The sequence below is a fragment of the Balaenoptera physalus genome (genome assembly GCF_965194825.1).
Source record: "Balaenoptera physalus genome assembly, chromosome: 2".
Taxonomy (NCBI): Eukaryota; Metazoa; Chordata; class Mammalia; order Artiodactyla; family Balaenopteridae; genus Balaenoptera; species Balaenoptera physalus.
The window spans coordinates 15,772,337-15,796,163 of record NC_138883.1 but is presented as its reverse complement, the minus strand read 5'-3'; the positions used below and the strand labels follow the sequence as shown (position 1 = coordinate 15,796,163).

The 23,827-nt window shown below is 43.6% G+C and overlaps 1 protein-coding gene across 7 annotated transcripts in view; it reads right to left on the bottom strand.

Moving 5' to 3' along the window:
• The window catches only part of KCNK10 (potassium two pore domain channel subfamily K member 10), a 165,671-nt gene that overhangs the window by 68,623 nt on the left and 73,221 nt on the right, over nucleotides 1-23,827 (bottom strand). For all 7 annotated transcript variants that reach the window (XR_014260964.1, XM_082451345.1, XM_082451346.1 and 4 more), the window contains exon 3: nucleotides 467-584. Coding sequence is in view for 6 of the 7 variants with exons in the window: in XM_082451345.1 (XP_082307471.1) it covers nucleotides 467-584 (118 nt within the window). In the remaining variant the exon portion in view is untranslated. The remainder of the gene's footprint in view (nucleotides 1-466; nucleotides 585-23,827) is intronic.

Here is a 23,827-nt window from a genome sequence, read left to right as displayed (position 1 = left end):
AAAGACATGGAGATGAATATCAAAATAATCATGCAAAAGAAATGAAAGGGGTTGCCCCAGGGGAGGTGAAAAAAGAGGAGAGGGGCAGAGACTGCTGTTTTACATAACAAACTTTGTAGAACACAGTTTGGCTGTTTAATGTATAACTTCAATAAAAAGTACACTTTTTAAAAAAGAATTTGAGCTCAGCTGATCAGTTCAGAGGTTCATTTTTTACCCTAACCTTTCCATGAGGTCCTTTCAAACGAAAGTTTCCCTAGTCTTTCATTTTGAAAAATGAAATTCTTCCTTGTGCTCTGCCTTTTATTTAAAGCCACCACACAAGTACTGCATTAATCTGACAGTGTTTCATCAGCCTCCTTTGAACCTCCGGCTGCCATGTATTCTATGAGGACAAAATGTTGATTTTAGTGCCATTACTCAGGAGGGCCTACAGAGGAAAAGATACTTGCAAATACATTGATACCTATGGTGGTGATGACAGTTCCAGCAAAGAAAAAGGCACTTCCGAGGTCCCAGTGACTGCTGTTGTTAGAAGAGTTTCCTATGGGGCTTACTCCTGCGTTGTCAGCGTCAAGAGCATGCTGCAAGGAAAGTGAGAAAGCATGAGGTTCAGTGGAAAAGCTTACCAAGGGGCTTCCCTGGTGGCGCAGTGGTTAAGGATCGCCTGCCAATAAATCCAGGAAGATCTCACATGCCGCGGAGCGACTAAGCCCATGTGCCACAACTACTGAGCCCGCGTGCTGCAACTACTGAAGCCCACGCACCTACAGCCCGTGCTCCGCAACAAGAGAAGCCACCGCAGTGAGAAGCCCACACACCGCAACGCAGAGTAGCCCCTGCTCGCCACAACTAGAGAAAGCCCGCGTGCAGTGACAAAGACCCAAGGCAGCCAAAAAGAATAAATAAATTAAATAAATACGTTTTTAAAAAAAGATTGCTTTAAAAAATAATGAGAAATGAGTGAACAAACTAAAGTAATAAATGTAGGCACATGATCTTCCCAAAGGTGTAAGAAAGCAATTTAAAATAAATAAGTTTATAAAAAAAAAAAAAAAGCTTACTAAGATTTCCTTGCTCAAGAACTTGCAATGATCTATAAAGGACTGGTTATGTGGATGAGGGTACAGTCATAAAATGAAATACTATTGTTACAGAGAAAAGCACAGGCCCAAATGGCACCACTTGTGCTAAAGTCCATGGTATCAAACCTGCACTTAATACCTGACTTTATTGCAGTTATGACCTTCCCCAGAAATGTAATCTTTTTTAAATATTTATTCTTTTCTTTTAGTGAAGTATAGTTGATTTACAATATTGTGTTAGTTTCAGGTGTACAGCAAAGTGATTTAGTTATTGTTTTTCAGATTATATTCCATTATAGGTTATTACAAGATACTGAGTATAGTTCCCTGTGCTAAATCCTTGTGCTTATCTATTTTATGTATAGTACTTTGTATCTGTTAATCCCATACTCCTAATTTGTCCCTCCCTCCCTCTGTCTCCCCTTTGGTAACCGTAAGTTTGTGTTCTGTGTCTGTGAGTCTATTTCTGTCTTGTATATAGACTCATTTGTATTATCTTTAGATTCCACATATAAATGATATCATGTAGTATTTGTCTTTCTCTGTCTGAGTTACCTCGCTAAATATAATATTTTCTAAGTCTATCCAGAAATGTAATCTTAATCAACCAGTCTGGAATTTTCTGGTCAGCACCAATGAGGCAGCCTGTCTCATGGACCTGCTCCATTCCCCCAGAGGAAGAAGAGGCAATGTGCATGATAAAACCCCTGCTATTCCTTCCCCCCTCTACCCCCAAAGAAGATATCCTGACCTAAAAAATAATCCTTTCTTTTCTTTGATAATAGCTCCTTTGCCCCACTCTCTTCCTATGAAAACCTTCCATTTTGTACAACCTCTCGGAAGACCCCTCTAGCTGCTAGATGGGATGGTGCCTGCTTCATAAATCACTGAATAAAGCCCATTAGGTCTTCAAATCTACTCGGTTGAATTTTGGTGTTTGTTTTAATTTTTTGGCTTCACCGTGTGGCACGCGGGATCTTAGCTCCCCGACAAGGGATGGAACCCACGCCCCCCTGCAGTGGAAGCGCCAAGTCTTAACCACTGGATCACCAGGGAAGTCCCTGAATTTTGTTTTTTAACACTATACATCCACTTGTTAAAATTAGAAAATTAGTTTTAAATTGGGGGAAAAAATCCATATATAGTATGTTGCCATTTATGTAAAATTTGCAGGCATAGGATTTACCCAATCCTGGCAGAAGCTATGCAAAACGCATACATCTTGTTGTGCATATGCATAGAAAGATGTCTAAAAGGACTGGCGCCCAAAGTGGTCACTCCCGGAAGGCAGGGCTTCAGTTCCTTTTCAGTCTCCTTTTTTTCTGTTTTGTTGGAATGTTTTACACTGAGCTTGTTTCAGGAGTTAAGAGCTTGGGCTCCTGGGTCAGACTGGCATGGTTCTGCTCGTTAATCACCTCAGACCCTTGGGCAAGTCATTTTAACCTCTCTAAGCCCAAATTTCCTCATTTGCAAACTGGGGATAACAATGCCTTCCCCCACAGAGTTGTTGTGAGGATTAAATGAGATGATTCATGTAATACGCTTAGCCCAATGCCCAGCACTGTGTCAGGGTTTAACAAATAGTTGACAATTTTGTGACTGTCATTTCACTGTCCCCCAACACACACACACACACACACACACACACACACACACACACACACACGTCTCCTTTTAAAAATAAATAACAGGAGGGTCCTCGGGAAGATGGCGGAAGAGTAAGACGCGGAGATCACCTTCCTTCCCACAGATACAGTAGAAATACATCTACACGTGGAACTGCTCCCACAGAACACCCACTGAACGCTGGCAGAAAACGTCCGATCTCCAAAAAGGCAAGAAACTCCCCCCGTACTTGGGTAGGGCAAAAGAAAAAAGAAATAACAGAGACAAAAGAATAGGGACGGCACCTGCACCAGTGGGAGGGAGCCGTGAAGGAGGAAAGATTTCCACGCACTAGGAAGCCCCTTAGCGGGCGGAGACTGCGTGTGGCAGAGGGGGGAAGCTTCGGAGCCACGGAGGAGAGCGCAGCCACAGGGGTGCGGAGGGCAAAGCGGAGAGATTCCCGCACGGAGGCTCGGCGCCGAGCAGCACTCTCCAGCCCGAGAGGCTTGTCTGCTCACCCGCCGGGGCGGGCGGGGCTGGGAGCTGAGGCTCGGGCTTCGGTCGGATCGCAGGGAGAGGACTGGGGTTGGCGGCGTGAACACAGCCTGAAGGGGTTAGTGCACCACAGCTAGCCGAGAGGGAGTCCGGGAAAAAGTCTGCAGCTGCCGAAGAGGCAAGAGACTTTTTCTTCCCTCTTTGTTTCCTGGTGCGCGAGGAGAGGGGATTCAGAGCGCTGCCTAAACGAACTTCAGAGACGGGCGCGAGCCGCAGCTACCAACGCGGATCCCACAGCAACAGGGGCGCAGAGGGAAAAACGGAGAGATTCCCGCACAGAGGCTCGGCGCCGAGCAGCACTCTCCAGCCCGAGAGGCTTGTCTGCTCACCCGCCGGGGCGGGCGGGGCTGGGAGCTGAGGCTCCGGTTTCGGTTTCGGTTGGATCGCAGGGAGAGGACTGGGGCTGGCAGCGTGAACACAGCCTGAAGGGATTAGCGCACAACAGCTGGCTGGGAGGGAGACCGGGAAAAAGTCTGCAGCTGCCGAAGAGGCAAGGGACTTTTTCTTGCCTCTTTGTTTCGCGGCGCGCAAGGAGAGGGGATTCAGAGCGCCGCCTAAACGAACTCCAGAGAAGGGCGCGAGCCGCGGCGATCACCGCAGACCCCACAGCAACAGGGGCGCAGAGAAAAAAAAACGGAGAGACTCCCGCACAGAGGCTCGGCGCGGAGCAGCACTCACCAGCCCGAGAGGCTTGTCTGCTCGGCGGGCGGGGCTGGGAGCTGAGGCTCGGGTTTCGGTTTCGGTTGGATCGCAGGGAGAGGACTGGGGCTGGCGGCATGAACACAGCCTGAAGGGGTTAGCGCACCACAGCTGGCTGGTAGGGAGTCCGGGAAAAGGTCTGCAGCTGCCGAAGAGGCAAGAGACTTTTTCTTGCCTCTTTGTTTCGCGGCGCGCAAGGAGAGGGGATTCAGAGTGCCGCCTAAACGAACTCCAGAGAAAGGCGTGAGCCGCGGCGATCAGCACGGACCCCAGAGACGGGCGTGAGACGCTGGGGCTGCTGCTGCCGCCTCCAAAAAGCCTGTGTGTGAGCACAAGTCACTCTCCACATCGCCCCTCCCGGGAGCCTGTGCAGCCCGCCACTGCCAGGGTCCCGTGATCCGGGGACAAGTTCCCCGGGAGAACGCACTGCCCGCCTCAGGCTGGTGCAACGTCACGCCGGCCTCGGCCGCCGCAGGCTCACCCCGGCTCCTCTGTACACCTCCCTACCCGCGGCCTGAGTGAGCCAGAGCCCCCGAAGCAGCTGCTCCTTTAACCCCGTCCTGTCTGTGCGGGGAATAGACGCCCTCAGGCGACCTACACGCAGAGGCGGGTCCAAATCCAAAGCTGAACCCCAGGAACTGTGCGAACAGGGAAGATAAGGGGAAATCTCTCCCAGCAACCTTAGAAGCAGCGGATTAAAACTCCACAAACAACTTGATGTGCCTGCATCTGGTGAATACCTGAATAGACAACGAATCATCCCAAATTCAGGAGGTGGACTTTGGGAGCAGGATATATTAATTTTTCCCCTTTTCCTTTATTTGTGAGTGTATATGTATATGCTTCTGGGTGCGATTTTGTCTGTATAGCTTTGCTTTACAATAGCTTTATTTTACTTCACTATATTATAGCCTCTTTCTTTCTTTCTTTCTTTCTTTCTATTTTTTCTCCCTTCTACTCTGAGCCGTGTGGACGAAAGGCTCTTGGTGCTCCAGCCAGGCATCAGGGCCGTGCCTCTGAGGTGGGAGAGCCAACTTCAGGACACTGGTCCACAAGAGACCTCCCAGCTTCACGTAATACCAAAAGGCAAAAATCTCTCAGAGATCTCCATCTCAACATCAAGACCCAGCTTCACTCAACGACCAACAAGCTACAGTGCTGGACACCCTATGCCAAACAACTAGCAAGACAGGAACACAGCCCCATCCATTAGCAGAGAGGCTGCCTAAAATCATAATAAGGCCACAGACACCCCAAAATACACCACCAGACGTGGACGTGCCCACCAGAAAGACAAGAGCCAACCTCATCCACCAGAGCTCAGGCACTAGTTCCCTCCACCAGGAAGCCTACACAACCCACTGAACCAACCTTAGCCACTGGGGACAGATACCAAAAACAACAGGAACTACGAACCTGCAGCCTGTGAAAAGGAGACCCCAAACACAGTAAGATAAGCAAAATGAGACGACAGAAAAACACACAGCAGATGAAGGAGCAGGGTCAGAACATACCAGACTTAACAAATGAAGAGGAAATAGGTAGTCTACCTGAAAAAGAATTCAGAATAATGATAGTAAGGATGATCCAAAATCTTGGAAATAGAATAGACAAAATGCAAGAAACATTTAACAAGGACGTAGAAGAACTAAAGAGGAACCAAGCAATGATGAAAACCACAATAAATGAAATTAAAAATACTCTAGATGGGATCAATAGCAGAATAACTGAGGCAGAAGAAAGGATAAGTGACCTGGAAGATAAAATGGTGGAAATAACTACTGCAGAGCAGGATAAAGAAAAAAGAATGAAAAGAACTGAGGACAGTCTCAGAGACCTCTGGGACAACATTAAACGTGCCAACATTCGAATTATAGGGGTCCCAGAAGAAGAAGAGAAAAAGAAAGGGACTGAGAAGATATTTGAAGAGATTATAGTTGAAAACTTCCCTAATATGGGAAAGGAAATAGTTAATCAAGTCCTGGAAGCACAGAGAGTCCCATACAGGATAAACCCAAGGAGAAACACACCAAGACACATATTAATCAAACTGTCAAAAATTAAATATAAGGAAAACATATTAAAGGCAGCAAGGGAAAAAAAACAAATAACACACAAGGGAATCCCCATAAGGTTAACATCTGATCTTTCAGCAGAAACTCTGCAAGCCAGAAGGGAGTGGCAGGATATACTTAAAGTGATGAAGGAGAAAAACCTGCAACCAAGATTACACTACCCAGCAAGGATCTCATTCAGATTCGATGGAGAAATTAAAACCTTTACAGACAAGCAAAAGCTGAGAGAGTTCAGCACCACCAAACCAGCTTTACAACAAATGCTAAAGGAACTTCTCTAGGCAAGAAACACAAGAGAAGGAAAACACCTACAATAACAAACCCAAAACATTTAAGAAAATGGGAATAGGAACATACATATCGATAATTACCTTGAATGTAAATGGATTAAATGCTCCCACCAAAAGACACAGGCTGGCTGAATGGATACAAAAACAAGACCCATATATATGCTGTCTACAAGAGACCCACTTCAGACCTAGAGACACATATAGACTGAAAGTGAGGGGATGGAAAAAGATATTCCATGCAAATGGAAATCAAAAGAAAGCTGGAGTAGCAATTCTCATATCAGACAAAATAGACTTTAAAATAAAGACTATTACAAGAGACAAAGAAGGACACTATATAATGATCAAGGGATCGATACAAGAGGAAGGTATAACAATTGTAAATATTTATGCACCCAACATAGGAGCACCTCAATACATAAGGCAAATACTAACAGCCATAAAAGGGGACATCGACAGCAACACAATCATAGTAGGGGACTTTAACACCCCACTCTCACCAATGGACAGATCATCCAAAATGAAAATAAATAAGGAAACACAAGCTTTAAATGATACATTAAACAAGATAGACTTAATTGATATTTATAGGACATTCCATCCAAAAACAACAGAATACACATTTTTCTCAAGTGCTCATGGAACATTCTCCAGGATAGATCATATCTTGGGTCACAAATCAAGCCTTGGTAAATTTAAGAAAATTGAAATAGTATCAAGTATCTTTTCCGACCACAACGCTATGAGACTAGATATCAATTACAGGAAAAGACCTGTAAAAAATACAAACACATGGAGGCTACACAATACATTACTTAATAACGAAGTGATCACTGAAGAAATCAAAGGGGAAATCAAAAAATACCTAGAAACAAATGACAATGGAGATACGACGACCCAAAACCTATGGGACGCAGCAAAAGCAGTGCTAAGAGGGAAGTTTATAGCAATACAAGCCTACCTCAAGAAACAAGAAACATCTCGAATAAACAACCTAACCTTGCACCTAAAGCAATTAGAGAAAGAAGAACAAAAAAACCCCAAAGCCAGCAGAAGGAAAGAAATTATAAAGATCAGGTCAGAAATAAATGAAAAAGAAATGAAGGAAACAATAGCAAAAATCAATGAAACTAAAAGCTGGTTCTTTGAGAAGATAAACAAAATTGATAAACCATTAGCCAGACTCATCAAGAGAAAAAGGGAGAAGACTCAGATCAATAGAATTAGAAATGAAAAAGGAGAAGTAACCACTGACACTGCAGAAATACAAAAGATCATGAGAGATTACTACAAGCAACTCTATGCCAATAAAATGGACAACCTGGAAGAAATGGACAGATTCTTAGAAAGGCACAAACTGCCGAGACTGAACCAGGAAGAAATAGAAAATATGAACAGACCAATCACAAGCACTGAAATTGAAACTGTGATTAAAAACCTTCCAACAAACAAAAGCCCAGGACCAGATGGCTTCACAGGTGAATTCTATCAAACATTTAGAGAAGAGCTAACACCTATCCTTCTCAAACTCTTCCAAAATATTGCAGAGGGAGGAACACTCCCAAACTCATTCTACGAGGCCACCATCACCCTGATACCAAAACCAGACAAAGATGTCACAAAGAAAGAAAACTACAGGCCAATATCACTGATGAACATAGATGCAAAAATCCTCAACAAAATACTAGCAAACAGAATCCAACAGCACATTAAAAGGATCGTACACCATGATCAAGTGGGGTTTATCCCAGGAATGCAAGGATTCTTCAATATACGCAAATCAATCAATGTGATACATCATATTAACAAACTGAAGGAGAAAAACCATATGATCATCTCAATAGATGCAGAGAAAGCTTTCGACAAAATTCAACACCCATTTATGATAAAAGCCCTGCAGAAAGTAGGCATAGAGGGAACTTTCCTCAACATAATAAAGGCCATATATGACAAACCCACAGCCAACATTGTCCTCAATGGTGAAAAACTGAAACCATTTCCACTAAGATCAGGAACAAGACAAGGTTGCCCACTCTCACCACTATTATTCAACATAGTTTTGGAAGTGTTAGCCACAGCAATCAGAGAAGACAAAGAAATAAAAGGAATCCAAATCGGAAAAGAAGAAGTAAAGCTGTCACTATTTGCAGATGACATGATACTATACATAGAGAATCCTAAAGATGCTACCAGAAAACTCCTAGAGCTAATCAATGAATTTGGTAAAGTAGCAGGATACAAAATTAATGCACAGAAATCTCTTGCATTTCTATACACTAATGACGAAAAATCTGAAAGTGAAATTAAGAAAACACTCCCATTTACCATTGCAACAAAAAGAATAAAATATCTAGGAATAAACCTACCTAAGGAGACAAAAGACCTGTATGCAGAAAATTATAAGACACTGATGAAAGAAATTAAAGATGATACAAATAGATGGAGAGATATACCATGTTCCTGGATTGGAAGAATCAACATTGTGAAAATGACTCTACTACCCAAAGCAATCTACAGATTCAATGCAATCCCTATCAAACTACCACTGGCATTTTTCACAGAACTAGAACAAAAAATTTCACAATTTGTATGGAAACACAAAAGACCCCGAATAGCCAAAGCAATCTTGAGAACGAAAAATGGAGCTGGGGGAATCAGGCTCCCTGACTTCAGACTATATTACAAAGCTTCAGTAATCAAGACAGTTTGGTACTGGCACAAAAACAGAAATATAGATCAATGGAACAGGATAGAAAGCCCAGAGATAAACCCACACACATATGGGCACCTTATTTTTGATAAAGGAGGCAAGCATATACAGTGGAGAAAAGACAGCCTCTTCAATAAGTGGTGCTGGGAAAATTGGACAGGTACATGTAAAAGTATGAAAATAGAACACTCCCTGACACCATGCACAAAAATAAACTCAAAATGGATTAAAGACCTAAGTGTAAGGGCAGACACTATCAAACTCTTAGAGGAAAACATAGGCAGAACACTCTATGACATACATCACAGCAAGATTCTTTTTGACCCAGCTCCCAGAGAAATGGAAATAAGAACACAAATAAACAAATGGGACCTAATGAAACTTAAAAGCTTTTGCACAGCAAAGGAAACCATAAACAAGACCAAAAGACAACCATCAGAATGGGAGAAAATATTTGCAAATGAAGCAACTGACAAAGGATTAATCTCCAAGATTTACAAGCAGCTCATGCAGCTCAATAACAAAAAAACGAACAACCCAATCCAAAAATGGGCCGAAGACCTAAATAGACATTTCTCCAAAGAAGATATACAGATGGCCTACAGACACATGAAAGAATGCTCAACATCATTAATCATTAGAGAAATGCAAATCAAAACTACAATGAGATATCATCTCACACCGGTCAGAATGGCCATCATCAAAAAATCTAGAAACAATAAATGCTGGAGAGGGTGTGGAGGAAAGGGAACACTCTTGCACTGTTGGTGGGAATGTAAATTGATACAGCCACTATGGAGAACAGTATGGAGGTTCCTTAAAAAACTACAAATAGAACTACCATACGACCCAGCAATCCCACTACTGGGCATATACCCTGAGAAAACCATAGGTCAAAAAGAGTCATGTACCAAAATGTTCATTGCAGCTCTATTTACAATAGCCAGGACATGGAAGCAATCTAAATGTCCATCGACAGATGAATGGATAAAGAAGATGTGGCACATATATACAATGGAATATTACTCAGCCATAAAAAGAAATGAAATGGAGGTATTTGTAATGAGGTGGATGGAGTTAGAGTCTGTCATACAGAGTGAAGTAAGTCAGAAAGAGAAAAACAAATACAGTATGCTAACACATATATACGGAATCTAAGGGGAAAAAAAAAAAAAAGGCCATGAAGAACCTACTGGCAAGACGGGAATAAAGACACAGACCTACTAGAGAATGGACTTGAGGATATGGGGAGGGGGTGGGGTGAGATGTGACAGGGTAAGAGAGTGTCATGGACATATATACACTACCAAATGTAAAATAGATAACTAGTGGGAAGCAGCCGCATAGCACAGGGAGATCAGCTCGGTGCTTTGTGACCATCTAGAGGGATGGGATGGGGAGGGTGGGAGGGAGGGAGATGCAAGAGGGAAGAGAAATGGGAACATATTGTATATGTATAACTGATTCACTTTGTTATAAAGCAGAAGCTAACACACCATTGTAAGGCAATTATACTTCAATAAAGATGTTAAAAAAAAAAAAAAAAAAAAAAAAAAAAATAAATAACAATGACTCCTCACTGGCTACCGGATTTGGAATTCCATACACCTTAAAATTCCCAGTGACTTGGCCATATTGATGCTCCAACCTCATCTCACACTATACTATAAAAGCCTCCAGCCCTGGGCAGGAAACTCTATGAGACATCCCCTCATACTTCTGGAACTTTGCTTTGCCCTCCCACAAAGGTGCCCACCCTTCAGGGTCTAATCTGGGCCCCATTTCTTCCAGGAGGTTCAGTTTGTACCTTGTAGCCTCCACAAAATGCCCCCGTCCCAGGACTTATGCTTCTGCCCCCATACATTTAACGGGCTTTTTGATCACACACTCCTTTGCTGGAAATCCTTCCCTACTCTCAGCATGCACAGAATAAGGTGGAAAATTCCTCAGCAGCCCTTCCTGAGCTGATCCTGCCAAACTCCTTCAGGCCAGGGGAGAGGGTAGGAAGAGATTTCAATCAGGTGAGCTGTGGTGAGGAAGGTAGAGGCTTCAGATGGAGGTGACAGAAATATGAGCTACTTCTAGAGTCTCCATTCCCTGGACAAAATTGTAATAACCCCATGTGAATACTGCCAGACACAATTAAATATTGCAATGGGATTATATTCATCCTAAATAATGTCCATAAAGCTCTGTTAAAACAAGCAGACAGTGGTTGCCATAAATTAGATTACAAGTGAAAAAGTCAATCATTGTTACTAACATTTTGCCTTCATTGATCTGAGATATTTCAAACTCTTTAGACCAGGGATCAACCCTTTTCCAGAAAAGGTCGGACAGTAATTGTGGGCCACATATGGTTTCTGTTGCAAACCCCCTAGACAACTTACTGGACAAAAGAAAAAACCTCTTTTGTTTAAGTCTTTAGTTTATTCTTTCCTGCCTCTAAGAACGTGAAATATTATACTGGCCACTCTTTCTAACATAAACCCTGGCACCCCAGAATTTAAAATCCAGCTGCATGGGATGTGTCTTTGCCTGTGGTTTAAATCGGCCTAATCTACAAGGATCACTTATTCATCGGGGGCTATGCAATTCTCTGCTTTAGAGAAAAGACAGATGCCAAGTCCTTTCTGCTGGTAAAATATCCATTGTCACTATACTTTGAGCACCATCAGACCAAGCCACGGGCCTTAACTAGCGTTTATAGCCTCATAGTCTATTCAGCTCTGATGGGACCACCTGGAAATAATACCTCAGGGACAGCTCCAGGCCCCAGTCGCTTAGGTAGCCACAGATCACACCATCAATACCTAATATTTACAACTTCTATGAAGCTGCAAAAAGAGTTTGGGCTCAATCAGGTCTCACTGTGCTGAGAATTACACATAAATATCCTAAGCAGACCAAGTGCTGCGTATAAAAATACAGATTTGCAGCAAAGACAGGCAGGGATAATTATTTGCTTCATCAAAAAATCCAAAGTAAGATTCTTTTTCAAGTTTCTTTTCTTTGAATTATGCAATTTATAAATATTTAATGTTTACATATGTAACCCTGAAGGAAAGTGTCTATCGGTTGAAAGGAAAGGAAATTAACATTTGTTGAGTGTCTACATTGAGGCAGGTGTCTTAGAAGTGTTATTCCATTTTATCCCTTCCACAACTTGTGTGTTATTCAATTTTATCCTTTCTACAACTTGCAAGAACTTACGGAATATTATTGCTCTTTCGAGATAAGGAAACAGGCTCAGGAAAGTTAAGGAACTTGCCCGAGGTCACACAGCCAGGAAGTGGAGAAGCCAGAATTCAAGCCTTGACTGGCCCAGAGCCACGGTTTTGCGCTTTCCTCTGCATATTGTACCCAGGACACACTCACCCTCCCCCACCCTGTGCTCCCCTCCAGCCAGAGATGAGGGAGAAGTCTTGTCATTGTCCAAGAATTTAGACAGAAGGGACCTCACAAGCGATCATTTCTAATTAGACTACTTCTTTGAACATGTCAATGGGGGCACCAAACTTTATTTGGCTGCTGGAGCTGGTGAGAGCTTAATAGCTCAGCATTAAATTTTAAATTAAAAATAAATAAATAAAAATGGAGAAAGGTTGATTTTATAGCCTGAAAGGGAGGGAACAGAGAAAAGAGAGAGAAAGCCCCGAAAAAAGGAGGAACAGAGGAAAGCAAAAGAGACAAAGTGTCAGTTGAGCTCAGTTACAGCAATGCCCAAGACTTGTGAAAAGCAGGTCCATCTAGGACCCAAGTTTAACTTGCTTCATATGTGTGATATAAACTCCTCTCTCGCTCCCCCAAATCTTCAGTAAAGTGGGCTATACAAGCAAATGCCCTGGGGAAGTGGTTTTAAATATAAGGATTGTTATGGGCACTGTGGGCCAGAATGTGATTTAAAACCAGAAGTAAGAAGGAGAAAAATAAGGCCTCTCACAAGTCACCAACCTCTTGGTAAGACTTTAGAGGATCCCCAACCCCAGGAATGAGGTCTGATTCTATCTAGATCATATAGATCAGAAAGACTCCAGCAAACAAGCAGAATTAAAATGAATTAGCAAACTCAGGTTACATACCTACAGGGGAAACCCAGTATAAATGGACTGTTATCGCTTGAACCAATAGCATAATTTTTAACTCAATAGTTCTGATTGAATTCATACTTCTAACATTATTAATTTTCTAAAGTATTTTCTAATAATCTTAACTGTTTGAACTCAAGTAAAGCCTTTTAAAATTAAATGCATTTGCTTTTAAGTGTGTTTGGTTTTTTTTCTCTCCATTCAGGCTGCAAAAGTGAAGATAAGCCAGCCCATTAGAAGTGTCCAAGCACGTAGATAATGAAATGACGAAACTGAGCCATGTACAGTCTGTCTTAAAGGATCAGTTATAGGGTAGAGGTTCAACCAACATCAGCATCATTTTAAGCCACAATCTCAGACTTAATGAGCATCACGTGTTCAATTACAAGATCAACCACTACCAAGTTCAGAGAGGTCTTCTGAGGATCAAAAAGAAAAAAATTAAACTACATGTCATGTGAGAGTTTCAAGCTTCAGGAAAAACATACTATAGATAAGAGGGTCTCATTTGAAAATTTAATTCCACCCCTTTTTGAATTTCCTTTTCAGCCTGTCAGTTAGAACTTCCAGTTCCTACCCAGTAAACGATTCATACATGAATGTTTCAATCAATAAGAAATGAGTGGGTCTTCCCTGGTGGCGCAGTGGTTAAGAATCCGTCTGCCAATGCAGGGCACACAGGTTTGAGCCCTGGTCCGGGAAGATCCCACATGCTGCAGAGCAACTAAGCCCGTGAGCCAAAACTACTGAACCTGCGCTCTAGAGCCCGCGAGCCACAACTACTGAGCCTGAGTGCTGCAACTTCTGAAGCCCGCGCGCCTAGAGCCCGTGCTCCGCAACAAGGAGTAGCCCCCGCTCACCGCAGCTAGAGAAAAGCCCACACGCAGCAACGAAGACCCAACACAGCCAAAATAAATAAATAAATAAAATAAATACATTTTTTAAAAAAAAGATTGCTTTAAAAAAAAATAAGAAATGAGTGAACAAACTAAAGTAATAAATGTAGGCACATGATCTTCCCAGAGGTGTGAGAGGAAAGCAATTTATTTCTTTGTAATACAGACAAACATAAGAAAGTAGTCCAACACAAAGAAATATAATGATTGTCCTATTTTTTAAAAAATAAAGAAGGAGGAGGAAGAGTTGGTGACAATGGTAAGATCTAAAAGAATCTGTTTCTAACTTACTTACAAAACAGAAACAGACTCACAGATCTCGAAATCACACTTCTGGTTACCAAAGGGGAAATGTAGGGGGAAGAGATAAATTAGGAGATTGGGATTAATGTATACACACTGCTATATATAAAATAGAAAACTAACAAGGACCTACTGTATAGCACAGAGAGCTATATTTGACATTCTGTAATAACCGATATGGGAAAAGAATCTGAAAAAAAATGGAGATATATATATATGTATATATATGATTCACCTTGCTGTACCCCTGAAACTAACACAACATTGTAAATCAACTATACTCCAATAAAAATAAATTTAAACATCTGTTTCTCACAGAGAGTAGAATGGTGATTGCCAGGGGCTAGAGGGTGGGGAGGGCAGATATTGGTCAAAGGGTACAAACTTCCAGTTATAAGATGAATACATTCTGGGGATCTAACGTACAGCATGGTGATTTCAGTTAATAATACTGTATTATAAACTTGAAGTTACTGAGAGAATAAATCTTAGATGTTCTCACCACAAAAAAGAAATGGTAATTATACGACATGATGGAGATGTTAGCTAAGGCTATGCTGGTCATCATTTTGTAATAAATAAGAATATCAAATCAATACGTTGTATACCTTAAACTTCCCCAATGTTATATGTCAACGATATCTCAATAAAACTGGAAAATAAATAAATAAAAGAATCTCTTTTCTTCCTGCTTCCTCTATCCTCCTTCCTCCCCTGCATTAGGACCACCAGAAAGGTATAACAGAGAAACTGCAGCCTCTCCCAAAATGAGAAGGGGATAAAGAGCCCTCGAAGACCACCACCCCCCCCCCACCAAACTCCCCTGGTGCTGTCATCCCATGAGGCAATGCTGGGCTGCATAAATCACTGTTCCGGGCAGCACAAGATACCATCATGAGTGTTAGCGCTACTCTGGGATGAATGATGGCCCACAGGGGACCACTAACTGTCTGTGGCTTTTCTCCTATGATCTGTGTACTTGGTGAGACAATCTGTTTCTCTGTTTCCTCATATGGCACCAAAAAGGAAGACAAACAAAGGTGGAACGGTAATCACTCAGCTTGTCTGAGATTGAAGAATGCAGCCGATTGGCACCATATACACGGACGCTAATAACCATGGCGATGGTTTGATTTACTGTCCAAACCAGGACACTTGCAGAGGGAAAAGGGCCTTGTTCACTATTATGCTTGGACTGCAGGACAGGCATAAGACAGGACGTATGATCCTTTTACTAACAGCCCACACTACGGGGACAAAAGGAATGACCTCATCTGAGGGCACAAAGGTGGCTCTAGGTCTACAATGTTCTTAATCTCAAGAGGGCACAGCCAGTAAAAGGATTTATGAAGGAGGTATTTAGCCAGGGGTCGAGGCAAGAGGAGGGGGTCACGGTGGAAAGTGGCTTCATAAATGCATTCAAAGTGGGCATACTTTCAGCCATTAATGGACAGAAGGAAAGCCACAACCCCTGGGAGACAGAGAAGGGCAACTGGCAGACCACATTCATTACAACTCACAAATGCCCCTAATGACTCAAACCCCTGACAACAGGGTAGCAGCATCCTTCCACCGCCTCACACATTTGTTGCGGAAGGGCCTCAGGTGAGAAGTGGAAGTATGATATTAATTTGTTCGCCGCAGTTGCTTTTTATTTCTCCTGCTTCAGAAGCATTTCACATATACATATTTCACAGCAGCAGAAGTGACCGTGCTGGGGCTGGGGCTGGGGGCAGGGGGCGGGGCTCCTTCACGTCCAAGTGCAAAGCCACATCATATACATACTTCAGACAACAGTGGGAGGGCATCAGAGAGGAAACCTGGAGCCACCCCCAGCAAGGTACGTCTTGATTCCAAGAAGTCTTCACTTCAGTACAGAAAGAGAGAGAGTATAAGCACCTCATATTTTCCTCTTGCAACAGAGAAAGTACATGGATAAAGTGCAAATGTCTAGCCTGTGCAAGGTCCTCAGCTTCTGTGAGCCTCATTTTTTCATCTATAAAATGAGGTACCCCTCCCTGCAGGGTTGCTGTCAGAATTTTTTTTAATGTATACATGACTTCAGGCAGCGTGCCTTGTCATTTCATATGTGATGATGTTAATAATAACAGGAAACCTGAGTACTTATCAGTGCATAGATTAACTCAGTTAACCCTCGTGGTAACCTGTGAGATGGGCATCCCCATGGGACACGTGAGACGGATTAGTGAGTACCTTGCCACATCTAGTGCCCGGCAAAGCTAGCAAGTGGATACTCTTTGCACTGTCAACAGGAAGATCATCGTCCTAAATGCTAGAAAGGCAGCTTCTCTCTGTGTTCTTCTTTCTCTCCATCTCAGACCCTCTTAGCCCAGCTCCTTGCCTCTGGAGAGCAGGCTGGCTCCCCCCCTAGGCTGGGACACCCCAAGTGTCTACAAGAGGTCGAGGGAGAGGGGGACTGATGTGCACAGGTCCTCACCTCCCAACCAGGCAGATGGCCAGTGTGGCAGTCAGGCCTGTGCCGGCCCACAGACTCACCACCTCAGCGTCTCCCACAAATAAACACTCACAGAAACCAGGCCAGGCCATAAAAAGGCAAAGAGAGAGGCACCTTCAGTGCCATGAGGGATATGGTGATGGTGTTTATTTTCCTGCTGCCCTAGGTATCTAATTGTGTGCAAATATTAGCCTTTCCTCTGTCCCAGGGATTCAGGCAGCAGGCTTTCACGGGTGCTTTACGACCCGGTTATAAATGTAAAGTGAAGGTCACCTGCAGATTGGACAGCGAGAGTGGAGAATTTGTTTGAAGAATAAGATAGAGAAACCCAAGATGAGCTAGATGGCACATCCAGAGCCTATGGTCTGAGGAAGCTAGCTTTCCTTGCTACCACTAGTTAATTCTTTGGGGAGAAAATGTTCTAAAACTCAGTTCCTTAGCACCTGGGTATACACTAATGACTAATGTAGCCAAACATTGTCATATGGGACCAAGCCATATTGGCAGGAGAACTTCTACCTTCCAAATTGTGCCTTACAATGTAGAATTACTTTTCTCTGTCTCTTTGACTACATGGAAGGATGAAATAAGAGACATTTTAACGCATCAAGTCCACTAAGGAAGCAGAGATATATGTGTGTGCTCTGATAAGATCAATAAACTTTCAGACTAACTGTCGTCCTTTCATCTCAAGTTGGACTCAGTCTCTACAGGTTGAAAAACAAAACTGCCAAGTGATGTTGAAAAATCACCTTGGTCCTGAGGAGAATGCTTGACGTATGCACCGCTCTCTCTGCACTTGAGATTATTCCTATCAGAGATGAGTCTCTCCAATTTCTGGGGGGAAAAAAAATTCTTTTACTGGGCTACAAAAGCAGCTCCAGGAATTCTGATTCACTGCCGTGTGAGCTAAACCCAAGATGACTATTCCTTCCATCGTCACTGCATTGGAGAGAGCTTGAAATTTAACAGATGATTAATAACATCATGAAAACGAGATGCTTCTGCTATCTTGTTTTCACTGTAGCTTTTCACTTGGACTCTTTCTTACTCTTGAGTGCTGGATATTAATCCCAAATTAATATTTCATTTCCTGCGCCCCTTAGAAAATGAGTCAGCACCTTCTACCAGCACCTCAGCTCTCTCTCCAGTTTGCAAACCTTTTTTCTAACGCTCATCTGTTATGTCACTTTCTTCCACCTGAAAAGGGACAATATAGGGAAGTAGGAATTTGTACTTCTGATCCTCATTTGTCAAAGAACAAAAGGTTAAACCCTCCCTTCCTCAGTAAGGCTAACCCTCATCCACAAGCTTTCCGTCTCTTCCGCCCATTTCTACCAAGAATGGAGGGAAAGTACATGTTCTCAATAGATACGGATAAGTGACTCTCAACTGCAGACCTGAATGATACATCGTGTACTGTGGTTTTACATAGAATCTATTGGCCCAGTTCAACACCTTATGTGAAGATGCAAAGCCATGTCCCTCTAGAGCACAACCAACAGATAATTATTATTCTCCGTAGTCTTCTCACAGGAGAACGAAGGTCCTTCTGGGGGTCCCACAGATTGAGTCAGAGACTCCTGCTCCGTGAATAAGGGCCTGAGTGTTTTCTTATCTTCTGGCACCAGTCACACTGGACTTTAACTACCCAAGCCACGTCGGTCTCCCCCAGCAGGAGCAGAGCATCTTGGTGAAAAAGCGTGGGTTCTGGAGCCAGGCTGCCTGTGTCCAGATCCCAGTTCTATCTGTCACCTAAGCTTGGGCAAATTATCTAACTTCTCTGTTCCCCAGCTGCTTACCCTTACCTCGAAGGATCACTGTAAAGACTAAATAACTTAATAAACATGAAGCATTTAGAGCAGTGCCTAGCCACAGTAAATACCACGTAAGTGAGCTAGTGAGACAATGGATTCTGGAGGACAGGGAGTAGACATCTTGCATCATTTTTTATTTTATTTTTCTAATCATCCGTCTAACACAGCACCTGCTTCATGACAGGCATTCAGCAAATATTAGTTATTAAAATGAATACAACTGATTATGAGTAATGAAAATCATTGTATGAGCCACACACCACCAAAACCGTGTTAAATGAACGAGTCACAGATGTAGAAAACAAACGTATGGTTACCAAGGGGGAAAAAGTGGGGGAAGGGATAAATTGGGATTGACATATACACACTACTATATATAAAATAAGTAACTAATAAGGACCTACTGTATAGCACAGGGAACTCTACTCAATCCTCTGTAATGGCCTATATGGGGAAAGAATCTAAAAAAGAGTGGATATATGTATATGTATAACTGATTCACTTTGCTGTATACCTGAAACTAACACAACATTGTGAATCAACTATACTCCAATAAAAATTTTAAAAATAAAAAAATATATCTTGCTAAATGCGATTTTTGCTTCACCTTCAATGAGGAGCAAACACATGCACATTTGTAGATAAATGTGGACACCAACATCGTAGCATTCATTTCTGGATTTTGTTTTATTTTTATGAGAGTTTGTTAAGAACATGGACTTCTCATTTGCAAATTCATTTTCCTAGTGTCATGCCAATTGCCATTAGCTCTTTAATTTCTGGCTTAAAAGCTTTAGATCTTCTTCCCTAAACAGTGATGGAATCAACAACCCCAGGGATAAAAACAATAATAATAATGAAGTGTAAGCCTGTAGAGACAGGCCAGGGGCCGCAAGCCCGATCTTGCACACATTGAACGATCTTCTGCATGACCACTTCTCTGAAGAAAGGGCAGTGCCTCTGACTTCAGGGCAACAGCCAGGGGAGTTGCTTCAACTTGCCAGAGCTGCATCTTTGGGCACAAAGATGCCATCCTGTGCTCACCAGAGGTCACCTGCTGCCTCGGCTGTGGTCCAAACTTCCTGCACAAAAGGCTGCTTGGAGGAAGGGAGGGCCCAGGGCAGGGAAGGAGAAGGCTCATCTGGCTTTGCACTCACTCACAGCAAGGATTTCCGCTGGCTGCTGAGTGGATGGCTCAGGCACCATCCTTTCCTTACAACCATTACGTTACTAAATATGTAAAACTTTGGGGCTATGGACACCAAGGGAATCTGCTCATGCATAAAGAACACGGAAGAAATACTCTTGACAACCAGACCGAGAGGAAACGTCTTCTAGAGCACAGAAACAAAATCACTTTCTGCTTTGCTTCTGTGAAGGTTCTAAATGAAAGGGGAGTTCCCTGGCAGTCCAGTGGTTAGGACTCGGCACTTTCACTGCCATGGCCTGGGTTCAATCCCCGGTAGGGAACTAAAATCCTGCAAGCCTCAGGCGCAGCCAAAATAAAATAAAATAAATAAACGAAGGGCTCTTGGTCTCCAAAACAGATATACAAGCACCATTCATTCATTTCTCAAACTGTAAGCAACTTCTACGGGTCAGCCACTGTGCCAGGCATCAGGGATATAAGGATAAAAGACACAGACTCAACCTCAAAAAGCTCACAATCCTGGGAAAGAGACAGGTGAGAAAATGATGACTAGCTAATAGAGTCTAATAAGCATAGAGGCAAATGTGAGTGTTTGATGTTACCAGGCCAAGCAGGTAGCGTGGAGGGTCCACGAAGGCTTCTTCCAGGCCTTGAGTTTTGGCACCTCTGAGGATAAATCAGTTCAGAAATCCAGAACATAACACTTAGCAAAGTGCCATAGTTGGCACTCCATAAATGTTTAGCTGATGAATGGATGAATGTATGACTAAAAACCAGCTCATAACTACCACTGCTATACTCTGGGTTTCTATGAGGGGCCAAAATGGCAATGGACTGACTGATCGGATCACGTCACCCTGCTGCTTGAAACAGCCAGAGCTTCCCAGGGCTCTTAGCATAAAATCCAACATTAGGCCCTGCAGGGTGTTGTCCCTGCCTGTCTCCAACCTAAATGCCGACCAATCTCCCCTTGTTAATGGACCTCCAGCCACCTACACTCCCCTTCTCTCAAGTTCCCAGACATCCCGGCTTCCTTCCACCCACAGGGGCCTGACAGCTCCCTCCGCCCAGAACCCCTGTCCTACTAATCAGGTCTGCTCACGTGCCTCACAGCTCTAGCTCCCCCACCCCTTTGCAGCATTCATCTGGTTTTATTTACACTTACTTCTGTGATTATATGCATAAGGTTTGCCTCTCCCACTACCAATCAGTAGGGTGACCGTATAATTTATCTTTCAAACCACGTTTGAGAGGAAAAGGGCCACTGTTCACAAAGATTCCAGATCCACAAAAGCTGGGATGTTTGCCCATCCTAGCTATAACGCTCCAAGAGGTCGGGGACCACGTCTGCCTTTTATTCACCATCATGGCCCCAGTACTTAGCATTGAGTAAATCAATAAATTTGTCAAATTAATAAACAAATGAGGGAGTGAGTAAGCAGGTGAGTGAGGGAGTGCTTTGGGGTTTGGCAGAAGAGAATGGTAAATATCACAGCCTTGGAAAATGTTCATGGGTCATGCAAATTAACCAACATCTCCTGCTTGTGGGGAGAAAGTTTGACAGCTCAAGAACTCTGGCCTTCCCTTTATCTGCAGAATAGCAGCTTCGGTCACCATGACAACATCAAAGGCCCATGCCCAGGACCACAGCATTGTACCCAGTCCTCTCCTGCAGCCGCCCATATCTCAAATTAACTCCTCCTCCACCAGTGAAATGAGTTACTATACCAGAGGCTCACAGTTCAGCACCTGGCCCCGGCACGGATGCTCTCCGTATGTTGGGAGGGTTAAAAATCCAGGGGAGAAAGAGGAGAGGGATCTGTGTCAGAAAGCAAGCACTGACTCTCAGGAAGGAGCTTTCCCACCCTGTGGTTTAAGCGGATTTTCCCTTAGGAGGAATTTGTCCTGATATAATTACACACTCTCCAGCCCCATTGTGTCGAGCCAGGGATAGAGCCTGATGAACAGACCATGGGCTCTGGAGTTGGAAAATCCAGATTCCAGGCCCACTTTTGCCACTACCTAGTTGCGAGGACTTAACCAGGGCACCTAGCCTTGGTAAATGGGGACAGGAACAGCGGCTACCACTTGGAATAATGGGGAGTGAAAACGAGGCTCAGGAACACATGTAAACTGCCGGGCCCCAAGCCTGCACACGGTCAGGACTTAATCAGTGGTGTCAAACAGTATCCATCAAATACATCTTGAGGCCCCAGTACCGAGCAAAGGATCCAAGACTCTAACGATTTATTAGCAAAGGATAAAAATCCCTAAGCGATCATACAGTGAAAACCAGTGGCAAAGATCCTACGCATCAACATAAAAAGTCACAACCTGAAAAATGACCACTGGATGAGAGCCTCATCCACGCAGGCTGAAGCATTCTTCCCTCCCCTGTCAGTCAGCGAAGCCTCATGATTTTGTCCCTTGACGGTTACAGAGGTTGAATGTTTTATTGCTTTCTCCAAGATGAGTCATGAGGGAAGTTTCTAAAACAATTGCACGGGGGGCAGGGAAGTAAGCAATTGTGGCATGTGAGAGCCTGGAGGATAAAGAAGTCCTTGGGATGGGCTGACTGTCTAATTGAGTTGATGGAAACTGCGACTTCAAAAACCTATTCAATGTATTGGCTGAGCCAAAAACGTTTGTTGGGGTTTTTCCATAAGATGTTCGGAGACGAACGCTGGACAGGGGGAAATAGTGTTTCCTAAATGCCAACTCTATGCCAGGCACGCTGCTGAGCACTTTATGTGGGTTAACTCACTCCCTCCTCCCATTATTCCGAATGAAGAGGGACTGCCCCATCCCCATCATAGGAAAAGTAGCCTTAGGTTTAATAGCGTTAAAGACCAAGTCTTTCTGACTCCAATGCGCATGCTCCTTCCCCTTCTTGACACCCCCTTCTTTGAAAACGCAACAGTCCATATCTAGAGTGCTGTAGTACCGTGTCAGCCCACATTTCCCTAAAAATTTCTCTTTCTCCCTCCAATCTTTTCCTTGGGGTAAAACCTTTAAGAAAATGCTCAGACGTAGTGTAGGGGGTACTGACCGTTGACACAAGTGAGCAGTCTAGCACAGTGCTTAGACCTATGGGCTCTGGAGTCCGGCATTGCCAAGGCTCAAATCCCACTTTAACCACCTATCAGCTGTGTGGCCTTGGGCAAATTACTTAATTTCTTAGAATTTATTTGTTCATCCATGAAATTGAATGATGGCAATAGATCCTACCTGTAGGTTTGTTGCAGGGGTTAAATGAATCAAAGGATTGAAGCACTCAGAACATGCCTAGAGGAACGTAAACAACCAATAAGTGGTAGCTATTTTTTATTATTACAACAACTCTGCAGGAAATTTCCCTATTACTGTCATCTGCAGACTCTCTCACGGAGTCTCAAGGGTAAGATTCCAGAGATGAATGGGTCTTCTGTGTCCTCTGTGGACAGAACTGCTGAAGCCCAGCTCAGGTTAATCAGCCTGCCCCAGGGCACCACACTAAAAGATGGACGTGCCTCACTGAGGGATAAATAGCAATCAGGCCCAGAGGATGCAGGCCCTTTCACTCAGTCACACTCTGGAGTCACTGGTCATCCCATTGTCTGGGTGACCCACTCCTTGGGGCTGCCTGAGCCTTCTGGGTCCCTGAGGTTCTCCAATATGTGTTTCAAACCACACAGAGGAACAGTCAGGGTGCACAGAGACCATGGAGCCAGCCCCGGTGTCTACTTAATAGATCTGAGGCCAAGTGTCCCCATCAAAGCTGCGATGATTATCTAGGCGGCAGGGTAAGCCCTCTAAATGACACAGAAAACTGCTAGGTTACTTCCCTGGGCTCAAGCCACATCAACACAGCAAATGGTGTTAGCAGCCCAACTCAGCACTCAGGGGAGTCATTTCTGCGAAGGGGACTTTACACTTTAACAGTCGAAGCAAATCAAATTTAGTATTTGAAGCCCCAAAGTGCATTTCAGGAGTTTTCTTCTCTTTTCCCTTAGCAGAACCCCAGGATGCGCGTAACTTAGAGGCTTTCTACTCCCCACAGCATATCCTGCTGAAATAACAACGGAAGTCATGCTGGGGC